The sequence below is a fragment of the Sardina pilchardus genome, chromosome 20 (genome assembly GCF_963854185.1).
Source record: "Sardina pilchardus chromosome 20, fSarPil1.1, whole genome shotgun sequence".
In the NCBI taxonomy this organism is placed as follows: Eukaryota; Metazoa; Chordata; class Actinopteri; order Clupeiformes; family Clupeidae; genus Sardina; species Sardina pilchardus.
Window position 1 is genome coordinate 23,616,337 of NC_085013.1, and position 17,855 is coordinate 23,634,191.

At 40.6% G+C, this 17,855-nt stretch overlaps 2 protein-coding genes across 2 annotated transcripts in view; both read left to right on the forward strand.

The window, feature by feature from the left end:
• Positions 1 to 17,855, forward strand: part of nrxn3a (neurexin 3a) — a 288,371-nt gene that overhangs the window by 185,811 nt on the left and 84,705 nt on the right. The gene's annotated exons all lie outside the window — the stretch shown is intronic.
• On the forward strand, positions 4,052 to 7,300 carry LOC134067036 (uncharacterized). The gene is made up of 6 exons (XM_062522062.1): positions 4,052 to 5,845; positions 5,950 to 6,060; positions 6,160 to 6,240; positions 6,497 to 6,568; positions 6,742 to 6,834; positions 7,004 to 7,300. The coding sequence occupies exons 1-6, from the start codon at positions 4,057 to 4,059 to the stop codon at positions 7,228 to 7,230; spliced, it is 2,373 nt and encodes a 790-aa protein (XP_062378046.1). The 5' UTR covers positions 4,052 to 4,056; the 3' UTR covers positions 7,231 to 7,300.

The following is a 17,855-nucleotide window of genomic DNA, read 5'->3' on the forward strand; positions in this document are numbered from 1 at the left end:
ACGCTTGATGCATTGTACACAGAACCGCTGCTATGTGAATGCAATCGCGGAAAGATTCTGCACTTGCCAGTGATGATAGAGGGATGCATAACGTGTTCAAAGAGCCCTACAGTATGTCACTGAACAGTTCCATCGCTGCAGGTAATGCAGCAGGCAGCCTCCTCCATACTCCCGGTGTAAAAACTACACTCTTCTGCTGTCAGGCATGCACAGCTGACGCATTTATTATTAATTATTAATAAATGCGCGGCCGCATTTATTAGGCGTCGGTAGGCTATCTGCCATAGACCTAAAAGAAATGTATCTGCCCAGTGAAATAAAGCCCAATTTACGGACATTCTCAATTAGATGAGAACAACAGGTGGCTGTAGCCTATATTCCGTCAGAAACAGATTTTCATTCATATGAACTGAATTTGAACTAGTTCAAAATTAAAAATGGTGAACTATGAACGTGAACAGTTCACTTTGCACGTGTGTGAACTGAACTTTGAACTAGTTACTGAAGAGTGTGAACGTGCACAACACTGCTTAGCTCTGACAAGATCATATCACAATTGTGTAGGCTACATTTTTACTCAATTAATTTGATCCACTTCAATTTTGAAATTAGTTTGGAGGCAAGATTACAATTACACTATACACCATGTTTCTCACTGAAATTATTATTATTATTATTATTATTATTATTATTGAATATATTGGTGAAGTCATCATAGTGGAGATTTTTTAACGGGTACATTATATGAGATTAACGTCACACAGCGGCGGCCGCCATTTTAGTTCTGAAAAACTTTGGATTGGACCGAACCAGGTTAATTGGAGAACAGTGCATTCATTCAGCCATTTCGATAAAGCCAGGACACGTGTGACATCTCCAGAAAGTGGTATCGTTTCATCGTGGACGAAATGAGGTAAGATTGGCATCATGTTATGTATATGTCATTATATATTATAAATACTGGCTATTTTAATTGTACTGTCATGAGATAATATGTCAATTATGAAGATTATGCATGTTCGTTGACAAAGAAGGGTAGTTGTAGGTGAATGTCAACTAGCAAGCTTTTGGTTTCTGTTGTAATTAGGCAGGATTAGCAACAATACTCCATGAGTTCTTCGTTTTCACACATAGCCTACTTGAATTGTTAACCGTTTACTATGAACAACTTATTTTGAATGTATTGAGATGACGGCAGACATGCTTTGAATGAAAACGCTAACACGTCGCGTTAAAACGCATGGGAAGTTAACTTTACGCACAAGCACGTTCTCGTTGTTAGCCCTCGTGGAAATGTAATTAGCATAATACGTCAAATAAGCTGCTTCGTGGACATACATGTCAATGAGTCTGATAGTTTATTTCATTACTCTTCCCATCCGTGATTCATATGCCAGAATGTTGTGTAATCGTGATTTCACGTTATGTGCCACTGTCGGGTAGGCTATGTGCAACACAGCGGCCTTACTGCACTGGGAGCAAACGAGGAGAGGTCACGAAAGCGCTCAAGCGTGCTACCAATCTTGCTGGCAGGCACGAGATTATCCACGTTCTGTCGACGCTTTCAATTTGGTTCGGTCCTCTGGCTACAGCATCGCGCATTGTTAAAAGACGATGACTGTCGTGTTGTATTCATGTGTTGCTTACAATCGTTAATTTGTCTTTACATTTTCCATAGTCCAAAAAATGTGGCCAAAGAAAGGTTTAAACGTCGCATGGAAAAACTCAGACGACATCATGATGAGTGCACGAGGAAACATTCACCGAAGGTAATGCATTTTAGCCGTATCAATGTCATGCTTTCATTTCAGTAGCTTGTTAAGAAAATACTCACAATCTGATTGAATTAAAAGCAGACAAGATAAATATCCATGTAAAATCTAACATTTCATGCATTACACATTTGTTAAAAGACCTATGTATTTCATGCACTTAAAGCAATACTTCACCATTTTTTCATATTGAACTATGTTATTCCCTTAACTAATACGGGTTGATGCATACCTCTCACGTTTCAATGCGTGCACTCACTGGCTCTGGCGCGCGGCACAACTTTGATAGCACTTAGCTAGCCCAATGCATTCATTAGGATCCAAACAGAGATGAAGTTAGAAGCGACCATACACCTCCATGTTTTCCTATTAAAATACAGTTACACGAGTAGTCACACGACCAAGTATGGTGAGACAAAATAAAACATGGTGCATTTCTAAGCAGGTAAAGAGGGATAACTATATTGTGTGGCGCAGTAATATCCTCACTTTTTAACTTTCAGTTTCACTTTGGAGTGAGGATATTACTGCTGGGAGTCTAAGTGCTCCCAGTATTATTCCGCCACACAATAGTTATCCGTTTTATCTGCTTAGAAATGCACCATGTTTTATTTTGTCTCACCATACTTGGTCGTGTCACTACTCGTGTAACTGTATTTTAATAGGGAAAACATGGAGGTGTTTGGTCACTTCTAACTTCATCTCTGTTTGGATCCTAATGAATGCATTGGACCGCGCGCCAGAGCCAGTGAGTGCACGCATTGAAACGTGAGAGGTATGTATCAACTCGTCTTAATTAAGCGAATAACATAGTTTAATATGAAAAAAAGGTGAAGAGTTGCTTTAAAGGGGGGGGAAGGATTTGCATAACTAAAGTTCTGTTATAAACTTATTTCAGACAAAGGAAAGTCCGAAGCAATCACCAAGGTCTGACACCATGACACATCATCAGGACCCAGATGATGAACCCCCACCTCCCTATAATGAAGACACCTTTGCCTTGCAGATGATGTGTACAGAAGTCTTGGTGGGTTTTTACAAATGTATTATTATTATTATTATTATTGTTATTATTATTATAATTATAATTATTATGATGTATAAACTCCGTTGAAAAAACGATGTATGAAAACAGAGTATATCTCAATGTGAACAGGAGGATTCAGAGGAAAAACTAGACAGTTCCACAATGTCAGATGTTTCCAAGCTCTTAGCCAAACAGTCATTGTCTACACAGAATTCATTGGTAAGAATTACATACCATGATGTCATCTATAGCATAATTTCTCTGAAGGCAAATATTCTGTGTAGAAGGACAAGTCACTAAAACTATGTCCACTATGTCCATAACTGAAGTTTATTTTTGAGGCTCTAATGACGTAACAAGACGGTCAGCAATTAGCCATTCACTACTCACTATTCTACACACCATCACTCTGACTGCACTGACGGCTGGTTGAAAAATAGTCTTGTTGCTACAGTAGGTGAACTCAGAAATGTTCAGGCCAATGCAACATCCTGACGTTCTCTATATTTTCCTGCAATTATTCAAATTGAATTTCCTTGCAAGTTAAGAATGATGATGGTACATTGAGTTATTTTAACAGGGTATGTAGTCACAATTGGAACAGGCTGGATGAAAAAAGTACTTGATATTGGTGGTCTCTTTCCAGGACAGTGACGCGGATACAGTCATTTTTGAATTGCCCAGTTCTTCTGCAGCATCAGAAGCCCAAGAAGTTCCAAAGCTAGAGAGGACTGAGAGTGTATTTGTAAGTGTCAGTCTCTCTCTCCCTCGTCATCTCTCTCCCGCTCTTTGGTGATTTCATAACTGTATTGTTATTTGTATCTTGTTACATGGTTATACGCATTTAAACAGCATAGACATGGCATATGAAGTACACAACATTATGACTCTAGGTCTTTAACAGGTGATGCCACACGTGTTTCATAGTAAATTTTCTGTAGGCTTGTTTTATTTGGATGTTTAGGACTTAAATTGAACCCTACATATATCAACTTTTATTATGGTTTTAGACTGATGCCAGTTTTCTATTTACAGCTTACTAAAAAATCATTACACATCGGTTCAGCTTCAGATGACAGCTTCTCAGATATAGTTAGCAGCATTGAAAACAGCGATGATGACTTTGTGCCGGATTCAGAGAGCTGTTCAGAAGAATCTGAAGAGAGCCCTCCATGTGGAAAAAGGAGACGTCTGTCACAGACCAGTCTCTCATCTCCCAATGTGACCTTAGACAGCAGTGATGATAATTCATCTTCCATGAATGCAGCCCAACAGTCTTCCTCTCCTGAAGATAAGGAGACATCAACTCAGCCAGTCGAGGATGTCAACAGTGATGTTTCGGTAATGAAATTGAAGAAGACTGCATATGGCCAAAGAGTGTACAACAAAAAGCAGTATTGCTTTTACTGCTGCAAACCATTCAGCAAGATGGCAAGGCACTTGGCCCAAATACATAAGGATGAGGTGGAGGTTGCAAAAGCACTTTCTTTTACGAAGGGGTCTAAAGAAAGAAGGGTTCATCTAGATCTTTTGCGTAACAAAGGGAATCGTGCACACAACGTAAACGTTCTGAAAGCAGGCAAAGGTGTATTGGTGCCACGTCAACAAGCAACTGCCAAGCAGGTAGACGTGAATGACTATGTGCACTGTTTACACTGCCAAGGGCTGTTCAGACGAAAGGCTCTTTGGAGGCATATGGCAAGGTGTAATTTGGCGAAGAAGTGCCAGCTCACAAAACCAGGCAGATCTAGAGTTCAAGCACTCTGCGCATATGCACAGCCTGTCCCTGAAGGGGTAAGTAAGAAGTTATGGAAGCTCATAAGTGACATGAAGCAAGACAAAGTAACACAGGCAGTTAAAAGTGATGTATGTATCATCAGATTTGGAGAACATTTGTGTAACAAAATGGGCAATGACAAAACTAAGCACGAATACATAAGAACTAAAATGCGTGAGGCTGGAAGGCTGTTGGTGTGTGCCAAGAAAAGGGGAACGCTAAATGCAATCAAAGACTTTTTCATACCTTCAAACTTCTACAATGCCATTCAGGCTGTTAAAGACACAGCAGGATTCAAAGATGAAGAAGAGGTCTTCACAGTCCCCTCTTTGGCTTTGAAACTGGGCCACACCCTCAAGAGAATGGCGGATATTGCTGAATGTGAGGCAATGATGGCAGGAGAGGAAAGCAGCATACAGAATGTGAAGCGCTTCAAAGACATGTACACCACTAAATGGAATGAGTGTGTGTCAGCATCAGCCTTGAAAACCCTGAGAGAAGCAAAGTGGAACTCTCCAGAACTTCTTCCTTTCACAGAAGATGTCAAAAAAATGCATATGCACCTCAACAAGAAAACTAAACAGTATCAGGAAAAAATCAAAGCCGAGAAAAACCAGAAGAATTGGTCACAGCTTGCCCAAGCGACTTTGTGTGAGGTAATCCTATTTAATCGCCGAAGACCTGGAGAAGTCTCAAAAATGAAATTGAACACATTCCTTCTCAGAAACACTTCAGTCTTGCATTCTGATGTTGCTGATGCCTTATCTGAAGTTGAGAAGAAGCTCTGTCAGCATTTCCAACGCATTGAAATCCGAGGTAAGCGAGACCGAAAGGTCCCAATACTCCTGACTCCAGGCATGCTGGATTCAATGGATCTACTTGCAAAGTCTCGCCAAACATGTGGTGTACTGGATGAAAATCCTTTTTTTTTTTCGACACCCATGACTGAGAAATCCTACTACCATGGCACATCTTGTATCAGGAAAGTTGCCCGGGAGTGTGGGGCCAAATATCCAAAGGCTCTTTCATGCACAAAGCTGCGGAAACATGTGGCTACAGTCTCTAAAGTGCTTAATCTGAAGGACACTGAGATGGACCAGTTGGCGGACTTCATGGGACATGACATTCGTGTGCACAGACAGTTTTACAGGTTGCCTGAGGGGACGCTGCAGCTAGCCAAAATCAGCAAGGTGCTGTTAGCCCTTGAACAGGGAAGAGTTGCGGAATTCAAGGGTAAAAACATTGAAGAGATCAACATTGAGCCTTATGGTAAGGCACAAGACATTGCAGCTGTTCTTATATCCAATCACATCTAGTACACAGCTACTTCAGTATACAACTAAAACTTGAATGCATTTCTCTCCACATTGCAGAGAAGCTGAATTTAGTCAGTAACATGTCTGAAAGTGAAGATGAAGAGAGTGACAGCGAGATGCCACAGCCAAAGAACACCAGGCGACCCCAGCGTCCTTCAACATCTACAGGTAAGAACATCTGTGGTCTGATGAAAATTCTAGGCCTAATTCAAACTGTCTTGTCCCTGCAGACTTACAAGTATGCCTTTGTGTATGTGTGTCTTTCAGACGAATGTTTGGTTGACAGCGAGTCTGCAATGCCACAGCCAAAGAAGCGACGACTATCCCCTTCAACATCAACGTCTACAGGTAATGCAATGGCTTTAGGATGATCTTTCCTGCTTCATCATTGCATCAAATCTCCCTCATATTGTTCCTCTGTCTAGTTGACATTAAACATTACATTTTATTTTTCTTGTTTCAATTTAACAAAGTCTAACTGTGTGCAACCTATGTGCAGTATCAATAGGCTGTTGTTGCTACATGTGTTGTATGCTTTTTAATATTTATGTTTTGTGTATGGTATGGCAAAACTCATGAAGTGTTTCTTTTGATTTAATTCCAGAGGAACTTCCCATTAGCAGGAGGTCTACAAAGGGAAGAAGGAAGAAAGGAGGAAAGATGCCTTCAAAATCAGGTAAAGAACTGTTGAACTGAGAACTTACTTGCGTAGGTACAGTTATGAACTGCAAGAACTTAAGTTGGATTTTGACCAGATGTTTGCTCTAGCATACATTGCTTGTATAGCATATACTATTTAAGTTTTAGCATATGCTATATAAGTTTTGGGGCTAAATGTTGTGATTTTAGGTGGGTCAAAATCCTCAAAAAGGGAGTGGACAGAAGAGGTGAAGGCAGTTGAGGACAGATGCTTATCCACTTCAATATCTTCAACCTCTACAGGTAATGTAGCATTTTACTTTATTGTTGTATTTTATCAAGGTCTAACGGTGTGCAATGTATGTGCAGTATCAATAGGCTGTTGTTGCTACATGTTTTGTATGCTTTTATTTTTCTAATGTTTATGTTTTATGTATGCTGTGCCAAAAATCATGAAGTGTTGTGATTTTAGGTGTGTCAAAACCCCCCAAAAGAAAGTGGACAGAAGAAGAGGTGAAGGCAGTTGAGAACAAACTGATGGATTGCATCACATCTGGCAGGGTACCAGGGAAATTGCAATGTGAAGACTGCATCAGGTCAGCTCCTTCAGTTCTTAAGCACAGAACCTGGGAAGCGGTGAAGTTTTACATCAAAAACCGAATAACGGCATACCAGAGGGAATGTGGTAAAAGAAAGTGAAAAAGCCGGCTCGGATCAGTATTATAACTTTTCAGTTTTAGTCACATCTGTTTTTTTTAACAGACTTGGTTTCTGTTTAGAAGTGTTGTCACATTTCTAATTCTGTTTTTTTTTAAAAAATGTTATACATAATTTCTTTCCCACACATAATGGCACCAGATAGTAGTTCAGTTTAGCTCTACCTTACCGATGTGCCTTGACCTTCCCAAATTAAACTAGCTTTTCCATTATTCTCAATAATGTTTTATGTTTCTCAATATGGATGCATGTATAACTGCATACCAGAGGGAATGTGGAAAAAGAAAATTAAAGTGAAAATGCTGGCTCGGGTCAGTATTCCCGTTCCAGTCACATAGTTGGATTTCGAAAGACTTTGTTTCTGTTAAGAGGTGTTGTAACACATTTCTAATTATCATCTTATATATAAATATCATTTTTTTTCACATATAATGGCACTAGAAAGTAGTTCAGCTCAGCTCTAGTAGCTTACTGATGTGCCTTGACATTATTTAGAATAATGGAAGAGCTAGTTTAATTTATTTTTTTGTTGATATTGATATAGATGCATGCATGCATTGCAGGATTGTTTTATATTATCGAAAACCGATAATGGCATACCCAGAGGGATTGTGGTAGAAGAAAGTTAAAGTAAAAATGCTGGCTCGAATCTGTATTTTTACTTTTCAGTTCCAGTAACATAGTTGGATTTTGAAAAAAAAAAAAATGGTTTCCGTTTAGATGTGTTGTCACATTTCTAATGATCTTTTTTTACATATGTATTTGTCTTTTTTTCCCTACAAATAATGGCACCGGAGAGTAGTTCAGTTTAGCTCTAGTACCTTACCAATGTGCCTTGACCTTGAATGTGTGAGGATGGTGATGTAGAGAGAGGAGGAGAAGAGTGATGATGGTGATGTAGAGAGAGGAGGAGAAGAAGTGAGGGATGATGGTGATGTAGAGAGAGGAGAAGAAGTGAGGGATGATGGTGATGTAGAGAGAGGAGGAGAAGTGAGGGATGATGGTGATGTAGAGAGAGGAGGAGAAGAAGTGAAGGATGATGGTGATGTAGAGAGAGGAGGAGAAGAAGTGAGGGATGATGGTGATGTAGAGAGAGGAGAAGTGAAGGATGATGGTGATGTAGAGAGAGAGGAGGAGAAGAAGTGAAGGATGATGGTGATGTAGAGAGAGGAAGAGAGGAAGTGATTGATGATGGTGATGTAGAGAGGAGGAGAAGTGAGTGATGATGGTGTAGAGAGAGGAGGAGAAGAAGTGAAGGATTATGGTGATGTAGAGAGAGAGGAGGAGAAGAAGTGAGTGATGATGGTGATGTAGAGAGAGGAGGAGAAGAAGTGTGGGATGATGGTGATGTAGAGAGAGGAGAAGAAGTGAGGGATGATGGTGATGTAGAGAGGAGGAGAAGAAGTGAGGGATGATGGTGATGTAGAGAGAGGAGGAGAAGAAGTGTGGGATGATGGTGATGTAGAGAGGAGGAGAAGAAGTGAGGGATGATGGTGATGTAGAGAGAGGAGAAGTGAAGGATGATGGTGATGTAGAGAGAGAGGAGGAGAAGTGAAGGATGATGGTGATGAAGAGAGGAAGTGATTGATGATGGTGATGTAGAGAGGAGGAGAAGTGAGTGATGATGGTGTAGAGAGAGGAGGAGAAGAAGTGAAGGATTATGGTGATGTAGAGAGAGAGGAGGAGAAGAAGTGAGTGATGATGGTGATGTAGAGAGAGGAGGAGAAGAAGTGTGGGATGATGGTGATGTAGAGAGAGGAGAAGAAGTGAGGGATGATGGTGATGTAGAGAGAGAGGAGGAGAAGTGAGGGATGATGGTGATGTAGAGAGGAGGAGAAGAAGTGTGGGATGATGGTGATGTAGAGAGAGGAGGAGAAGAAGTGAGTGATGGTGATGTAGAGAGAGAGGAGAAGAAGTGAGAGATGATGGTGATGTAGAGAGAGGAGGAGAATTGAGGGATGATGGTGATGTAGAGAGAGGAGGAGAAGTGAGGGATGATGATGTAGAGAGAGGAGAAGTGAGTGATGATGGTGATGTAGAGAAGAGGAGAAGAAGTGAAGGATGATGGTGATGTAGAGAGAGGAGGAGAAGAAGTGAAGGATTATGATGATGTAGAGAGAGAGGAGGAGAAGAAGTGAGTGATGATGGTGATGTAGAGAGAGAGAAGAAGTGAGGGATGATGATGATGTAGAGAGAGGAGAAGAAGTGAGTGATGATGGTGATGTAGAGAGGAGGAGAAGAACATTTCTAATTATCTTTCTTTACATATGTATATGTCTTTTTTTTCTACACATAATGGCACCGGAGAGTAGTTCAGTTTAGCTCTAGTACCTTACCAATGTGCCTTGACCTTCCCAAATTAAACTAGCTTTTTCATTATTCTCAATAATGTTTTATGTTTATCAATATGGATGCATGTATGCATTAAGGGATTGATTTATATTTGTTTATTTTTTATCTTTTTTCCCCCACATTGCTCTGTGGATTTTTTCCTCCAGTGTTGTTGATTTTAGTCGACTAATTACACACCTTTATACAGTTGGATTTTGAGAAATAAAGTTGCCAAAAGACTTAAAGTTGCAATGCATTATTATCACATTTGTTTATTTACAGTTTTTGAGGTGAGGTCCCCATTAGTCACTGTTGAAACACACACACACAGTCACATGACTGCAAATTTACATATTCATATTGCTCATTTAAATATTTTGAGGTGAGGTCCCCACTGGTAACCTTTGAGACACACACAGTCACATGATCAATTTGCATATTAAAGTATGACATCACAGGTCCCCTCGAGGGTCTTCTACCAGACCAGGGTCCTCAGCAGGTGGTTAAATGTCAGGTCAGTCTTCTGAGGGTCAGACTCAAATTTTCAAGTGATGGCTGTTATAACAGCTGCACATGGAGTGTGGATCAGTTTCTGCCTTGTCTGTAGACCACTCAGAAAGGTTGGTTCCCACCAGGGTACATTTTGTCATGTGTCCCCGCCGAGTAGCAAAAACAAGTATGTGTGTGTGTGTGTGTGTGTGTGTGTGTGTGTGTGTGTGTGTGTGTGTGTGTGTGTGTGTGTGTGTGTGTGTGATGGGGGGGGGGGGTTAGAGCTGTGGTGCACTGGGATCAGTGTTGCTATTATAGATATAGATATATGATATTATAGATGACATATGGAGGGTATGATGCAAATACATTGAAAGTGTTGCAATTCTAAATCAGGAAATGGCTCTGTCAGACTAACATTTAAAAAGGTGTTACAGCCCTGTGAACATATTGTGGTATTCTAGTGGTTTTAATGAATAGTGTATTAATTCAGCTGAACTAATGAAGGTAAAGAGAGCGATGACTGAGCCTTCAGTTGAAATGGTGAAAGAGTGAGTCAAAACCCAAACAATACATCATAACGGGAGGGAATATCTTGGCAAAAATTCAGGCCAACAAATGGACATTCATAACTTTACTCTCTCCATTCAACTGTGTCGAATATACATTTAGGTATATTCCGATTTTCACAGAAATAGCTCTAGGCCGATTTTTTGAACATCCACTAAGCAATTCTGTTCTCTTTGTCTCCAGGTATTACAGAAGTAATGTTCTCCAAATATCAAAACATTTTAGAAGCAGCATATTGAGTGTAAAAAACGTTAATAGATACCGTCTTGGTGTTGAGCAAACAAATTCATTAAGTTATTTTTATTATGTAGAGTAATACAGTATTATACTCAATATGCTGCACATGTCGCGGTACAGATGTTTTTTTCCAGACTCTAGAGAGCACTTCAGTCTATGGAAATGCTTCAGGACAATCGGTGTTGTCAGGTTTCACAGATGGGTTGGTGGAGGAACAGGTCGAGATCTTCTTGAGAAAGAGATCCTACACATTTTTTTTTTTCATTTTCACTCCTATATGCATGATAAACAAAGAAATTCAGACTGTCACTATAAAATAACTGCAGTTTATCTCTCTATCTTAATTCCCTATGAACCTCTAACCCAAAACAATGTTCTATTATTGTGTGATGGCATTTTTTAAATCCTAAAGATCAAAAAAAGGTGAAACATTCAGTTAAGAGTACAATCTGAATAAATAATTCACCAACAACGTTCTTCATCATATGCACATGGACTAAGCACACACAATTACACATCGTCCAAATGTTTAACAACTGAGTGGTGTGTTACACCGTTTCCTAATTGTAAGCGACTGCACAACTGTCGCGTTGCGCCGGATAGTTTGTGTCCACATTGTATCCGTTACCATTCTTTAATGAACCTTTGTTACTTTGTGAAAATGTCAAGGCGACGCGACGCAACTGAAATAGAAACGGATAGAGCGACAAAACAGGGTTGAAGAAGTCGAGTAGCAAAGCAACTTGTCGCGTTCAGTCACATCGCATTCAGTCAGGACATTCCAATTGAAAATACAGCGATGGAACTGATTGACTTGCTGTTTGTTTTGATTTTTGTTTTTGCAAATCAATTCACCCAGTCAGGGAGGCAAAAGTGTGTGTGTGTGTGTGTGTGTGTGTGTGTGTGTGTGTGTGTGTGTGTGTGTGTGTGTGTGTGTGTGTGTGTTTTCACAGGCAGACTAGAAATGTGTTTCCTAATCTCTTTCTTTCTGATTTGTTAGTGCCAAACATTGCATTGTCACTGGAAAAATTTACTCGTTTACACTTTCTGGCTAATGTAAGTTAACGACAACATGGAAAACATCACGCAGTGTGAAATCTTAACAAGTATCATACAGCACCCTTCAGCTAACTGAAAATAAGACGCCTCGACACTGCAGGTGTAGGTATACAGTAGTGTGATTGTAAGGTGTGCTTCTCATCTGTAATCATAATATATGATGACAGACCTAAGATTATGTTCAGTTTCATTTTCTGTCCTAAAAGCAACACAGTGCAGTTCCCCTACCTTCAAATAACGATTTGTAAACTCTTTCTGGTGCTACTGGTACTTATAATGCGGAGGATGACGTCCCTGGCATGGCTGATGTGCTTCCTGAACGTTTTATATTGCTTTATGCAACATTGTTCATTGGGTATAGGATCATGACCCTGTTAGTCGATTTTTGACTATAACTGGGTACCGTCTTTGCACTAAATGACGTTGAATATTGATGGCAAGAACATACTGTACTGTAGATATCAATCCGTCCATCGTGCTGCTCTACAAAGCAGATGCATGACTCCAGACCCAAACTAATACCCGCCAAGTGCTCATGTTATCAACACGCTATATATGCGGAAACTCTAAGAATAGTTTATGGATCATTTTAGGGTTAGGGATTGGGTTTGGTCAAGACTGTGTTCAGAGAACAAAGACTTGGCTTTAATTTTAACAATTTATCTGTAAAGTCTGCAATGACCTCTGAATCACAAAAATTATGTAACCAGCTTTGGCAGCTCTCTATGTATTTAAGCAGGAAACAGCAGACTAATAATGAGTACTTTGTGTCAGGAGTGGCGTGTGTGTGTGTCTGTGTGTGTGTGTGTGTGTGTGTGTGTGTGTGTGTGTGTGTGTGTGTGTGTGTGTGTGTGTATGTGTGTGTGTGTGTGTGTGTGTGTGTCTGTGTGTTAATGTCTGTGTATGTACGTATGTGTCTGTGTGGCTGTCTCAGGCATGTGTGTGTGTGTCATGCATGTGTGTGATATGTGTGTGTCTGTCTGTCTATGTCTCGTGTGTGTGTGTGTGTGTGTGTGTTTGTATGAACAGGTACAAATGTGATTAGCTGGGTACATGTTGAATAATTTGCATTGCACTTTCATGTGCTGCTTTGATTGATGCTTTATTCACCCCCACAGACAGACATTGAAGTGCTTTGTGGGAAATGTCCCATTATGTTAGCCAGTTAATGAATGTTCCCTTCTGATTCAGTGCGTGTAAAGTTTGATTAACGGCAAGGAAGGAACAGGCTGTCCTAGCTAGGCCAAGCGTAGTGTGTTGGAATGGAAGTAAGCAGTGCCATGTATGAGTACATAGTGTATCTCTAGTAGTGGATGTTTGATGTGAAGCCTGATGGTTGGGTGGATTTTGGAGTGGTCATGATTTGCTATCGGAAAGTGTTGCTGGCCTCAGCCTTTGTCCAGTCCAAGTAAGGCTCTCTGTTATTGAAGAGGGATCAGCTAGCACTCTCCTGTTGGCAGGAGACACACACACTCACACACACACACACACACACACACACACACACACACACACACACACACACACACACACACACACACACACACACACACACACACACACAAATACACACAAATACACACAAATACACCTACACACACAGACACAGGCACACAGTCCAGCTGACGCACTCCCCCCTGCCCTCAGGCAATGTCTGCATTTTGCAGCCTCCATGATCATGCAACCAGATGCCACATATCACAACCATTAGCTACATTAAATTCATTACAAAATCATTACAAATTATTTGATTTCCTGCCCCATAGTTCAGTTAACTAGCGTAACAATGCGTCCAGCAGACAACCCAGTGATGAACACAGCATGGCATACAGGAGGTGCGTTCAAATTCGCAAACATAGGCGAACGTTTGTGGCGAACATGTTTTCTTTGAACTGTTAAATTTGAACGATTTGGTGTTAACATTCCATTCTAATAGTAATTGCATTGTTGTGTTCGTCAAACTCACGTCCAGTTCCACTGTATGTTCGCGGCGCACCACCTCCTCAGACTGTTTGCGATTGTTAGCAAACGTTCGGCAAAAACTCAAGGCTAACGGAATACTGTTTGCGAACGTTCGCAAACGTTAGTCTATGTTCGCCTATGTTCGGTGAACTTGAACGTACCTAGGGTCTGTAGGCTACTGTATAGAGGGGTTGTGAGTAGTCAGGTGCTACATGGGTGTTATGACCTGGATGGCTCGGCTAATGTAGCTCAGCTGCTAAGGTGGCGAGCCGGTGGGGGAGTGGGAGAGGGTCAGCTGGAGTGTGTGTGTGTGTGTGTGCGTGTGTGTGTGTGTGTGTGTGTGTGTGTGTGTGTGTGTGTGTGTGTGTGTGTGTGTGTGTGTGTGTGTGTGTGTGTGTGTGTCTGTGTGTCTGTGTGTCTGTGTGTGTCTGTGTGTTTGTGTGTGTGTGTGTGGCAGGGGGGAGTGGGAGAGGGTCAGCTGGAATGTGTGCCTGTGTCTGTATGTGTGTCTGTGTGTCTGTGTGTGTGTGTGTGTGTGTGTGTGTGTGTGTGTGTGTGTGTGTGTGTACAGTATGTGTGGCAGGGGGGAGTAGGAGAGGTCAGGGGAAGGTTAGAGAGTGAGGAGAGGGTCAGGCAGACTATAGACACATCTCAACAACACTCACTGCAACCTCTGCCAGTCTGTCTCTGGTTCTGTTGAAAATAATGATGCTTAATTATATAGGGGGGAGTGGTGGTCCAGGCGGAAGGATCTGCATTTGACCTGTGTCCTGTTTCTCATCACTTTCCTATCTAAATAAATGCTTCCGTTGCCCTCTGGGTTACCACAATATTCCTGAAGTAGCACACTGAGAATGTTTCATCATCATTTAGTAGCAATTAGTTGACTTGCCATTCATTTATGTTATGTAGCATTTAGCTAAACATAGTCTGAAATTACAGATGTCGGCCATGCACTTGGCCATGCAACCAGCGTCTCCCAGGTTAAAGGTAAACTATGCAACGATTTTCAGTTAATCAATTCGTTCCATACTGTTACATATGATTAAATGAGTCATTACCAGTCGAACGGTGTGTTTTTCGGCCGCCCTTGTGGTCTGTAGCGGTAGAACCACGCTTGCAATTTCAGGAGCCCTCGGGCACGCACCCATGCTCTACTCCAGGAAGTGTCATGTAAAGTCTCATGAAAAGGCACGGCAGACTGACCGATTGAGGAGTTATGTAAAATATACACGCTAAAGCTGTAGGGGAAGCTCTGCAGAGAAATATGCAAGCATAAAACGAGCGAAAACTAAAAGTGAAAGCGAAACCGGCGATGAAATCGCCAATCCTGCATAGTTTTCCTTTAAAGAGCTTGCTGTAGAGTGTAATGATTTGTTTATGGAATATGAAAGGAAGGGAATGGATGGAATGTTATCTTTAAGCGAATACACCGTAATTTCCACGGCTTATGCATTGATTTTGCTAAATTTCTTCAGCTGTGAGGTTAATACACGGGTGCAGTTAATATGGTATTATTGTAATCTGATGTTGTTTATTTTTTAACTTGCATAAAACACTGCGGCTTATTATGCGGCTAATACACAGGACATTACTGTAACTGCAAAACCACAAGCAGAAGGCCAGTGTCTGCCTACCATCTGTGGGCCCTCATTGGAATGCCGGACAAAATGCAAAGTCAATCTATGAGCAAAGTCCCTGTGCATAAACTAATGGCATTATATGGTGTGAGACAGTGTTTTGCTGATTCACCGCCATTTGTGGTTTTTGCAAATATATTTTATATAGTTATTACAGTAATTTCCCACACACTGTATAAGCCACACTGTGTATAAGCCGGAGGACAGTGTTTTATGCAAGTTAAAAGAAACAAAACCATATTAACACCATATTGACTGCCCCCCTGTATTAACCTCATAGCCGAATACATTTTGCAAAATCACTATATAAGCCACGGTTAATAGTCGGGAAATTACGGTAAGCAGGCTTTAGACTTCAGACTTTGACTATAGACTAAATTAGGGCCCTTTGTGTCTATGGTGTGCAGGGGACTGATGCAGGTACTGTAAGTTGGGTAAAGTGGGTAGAATCGGCAGAACGCTCTGATTCGGGCTATCTGGGCAACTGGAGTGATGTGCACAGGGTTAATGTGGGAGAACATTTTGCCTACAAAACTCCCTTAAACAGTCTTGCACCATTAATTATTAACAAAATAGGGTGTATTAACAGTTATCGTTAATTATTAACAGAATTTAGAGAGTATTATAATAATGCAGGAAATAAAAGATTCAGCGGAGGAGTAATCTGAATTTTAGATGATATGCCATTTTATTTTATTCCATGTTATGTGCTTGAACAATTAAAAAAATAAACATTATTCACTATTCAGTGTCTGATAATTCGCTGCTCTGGTTCGGCTTAGATGTCTATTCCCCAAGACAGATGTCCACTTAGCCTGTTGGTCTGAGTGGCCACTTGTCTTTCCCAGTGCACTAATATCTGCCAATTCAGATATCTTATGGCTCTCTTACTGACCACTGCTATGTCCATTGCTTCAAACACACACAGCCCATTAGAATGACCATTAAGCACCATCGATTGGCGATCAGGCACGGTGCTTCTCGCTGCCTGCGTCTCTCTTCCCCTCCTTCCCCTCCGCTCCCTCATCCTCCTCCGCTCCCTCCTCCTCCTCCTCTTTGTTACCTTGTGTGTGTGTGTGTGTGCGTGTGTGTGTGTGTGTGTGTGTGTATGAGAGAGAGAGAGAGAGAGAGAGAGAGAGAGAGAGAGAGAATTTTTTTTTTTTTGAATTTTACAACATCTTTATTTTACAAAAGCATAGATCATGCTACATCTTTAAAACCGCAACCAATCTTAAATAAATAATAAAATAAAGTAAAAAATAATACAAATCATAATAGACACTGTGCAAGTACTAGTTTTCCATCCATTACTGAGCACAAAGCTTCATTATAGCACCAAACACATTCAAAAGCATCAACATTGCCAATAGATTTATAGAAATCAAACTCCATTTGCAATCTTGCCTTTATAAGTCTCACAAGAACAGTCACAACATTATAGTCACAGTCCTGCTCTATTTTGTTTTTCCTAGTAATGTAAACAGACATTTTGGCATTACCTAAAATGTAATTGAGCAACTGTGCTTTTGAACTCATCTTCTTACAATATTTAAAACCAAATATAAACATTTGCCTTGAAAACGTCTCACCAAATCTCTGAATAAGTTCATCCAAAAAGTCAAAAATAGGACACAATCTCAAACAATGCAAAAAAACATGAAAGACTGTTTCCCTTTGTGTACAAAAAGGACAATCTGCCCTTACTCCTGGATTCAGTACAGTTATAAAAGAATTAGTTGCCACAATACCGTGTAAAACCCTCCATTGCAAATCTCCCATTCTTTTAGTTAATGGCGGCTTGGACAAGGCTCTCCACTCTGGTTTAATATTGTCATCAACCATTAAAACATTACGCCAAGGTGTATCTGCTCTTGCAATCAACCATTTTTTGTTTAGTATTCTGACACATACTTTGTACATACCTTTGCCACCAGTTGCAATCACACCCATTACAATTTGGTCTGAAGGCTGAAAAAAAACACTTTCACACTCATCAGTTTTAGGCAACAGACCCAACCCTGGAAAATGATCACTGGAGTCTGGCATTAATCCATTCCTATGATCTTTTAACAAACTAATATCCTTCAACGTTAAAACAGACCTGAGATGCTCCAAAATCTGCCTAATGATGCGCACAGATTTCAACTTTAATTGAACCGCAAAACTTTCAACATTTTTTAGTTCAACACCACAAACATCAACTAAATGGCATAATGTAGTTACTTTTGCTTGACAAAGTCTTTCGTTGAGAGCAACTGAGCCATTAGTTATGTCAAGCCTTGCCCCATTAAGAATAGGCTCACACAAAAGCCAGTGTAA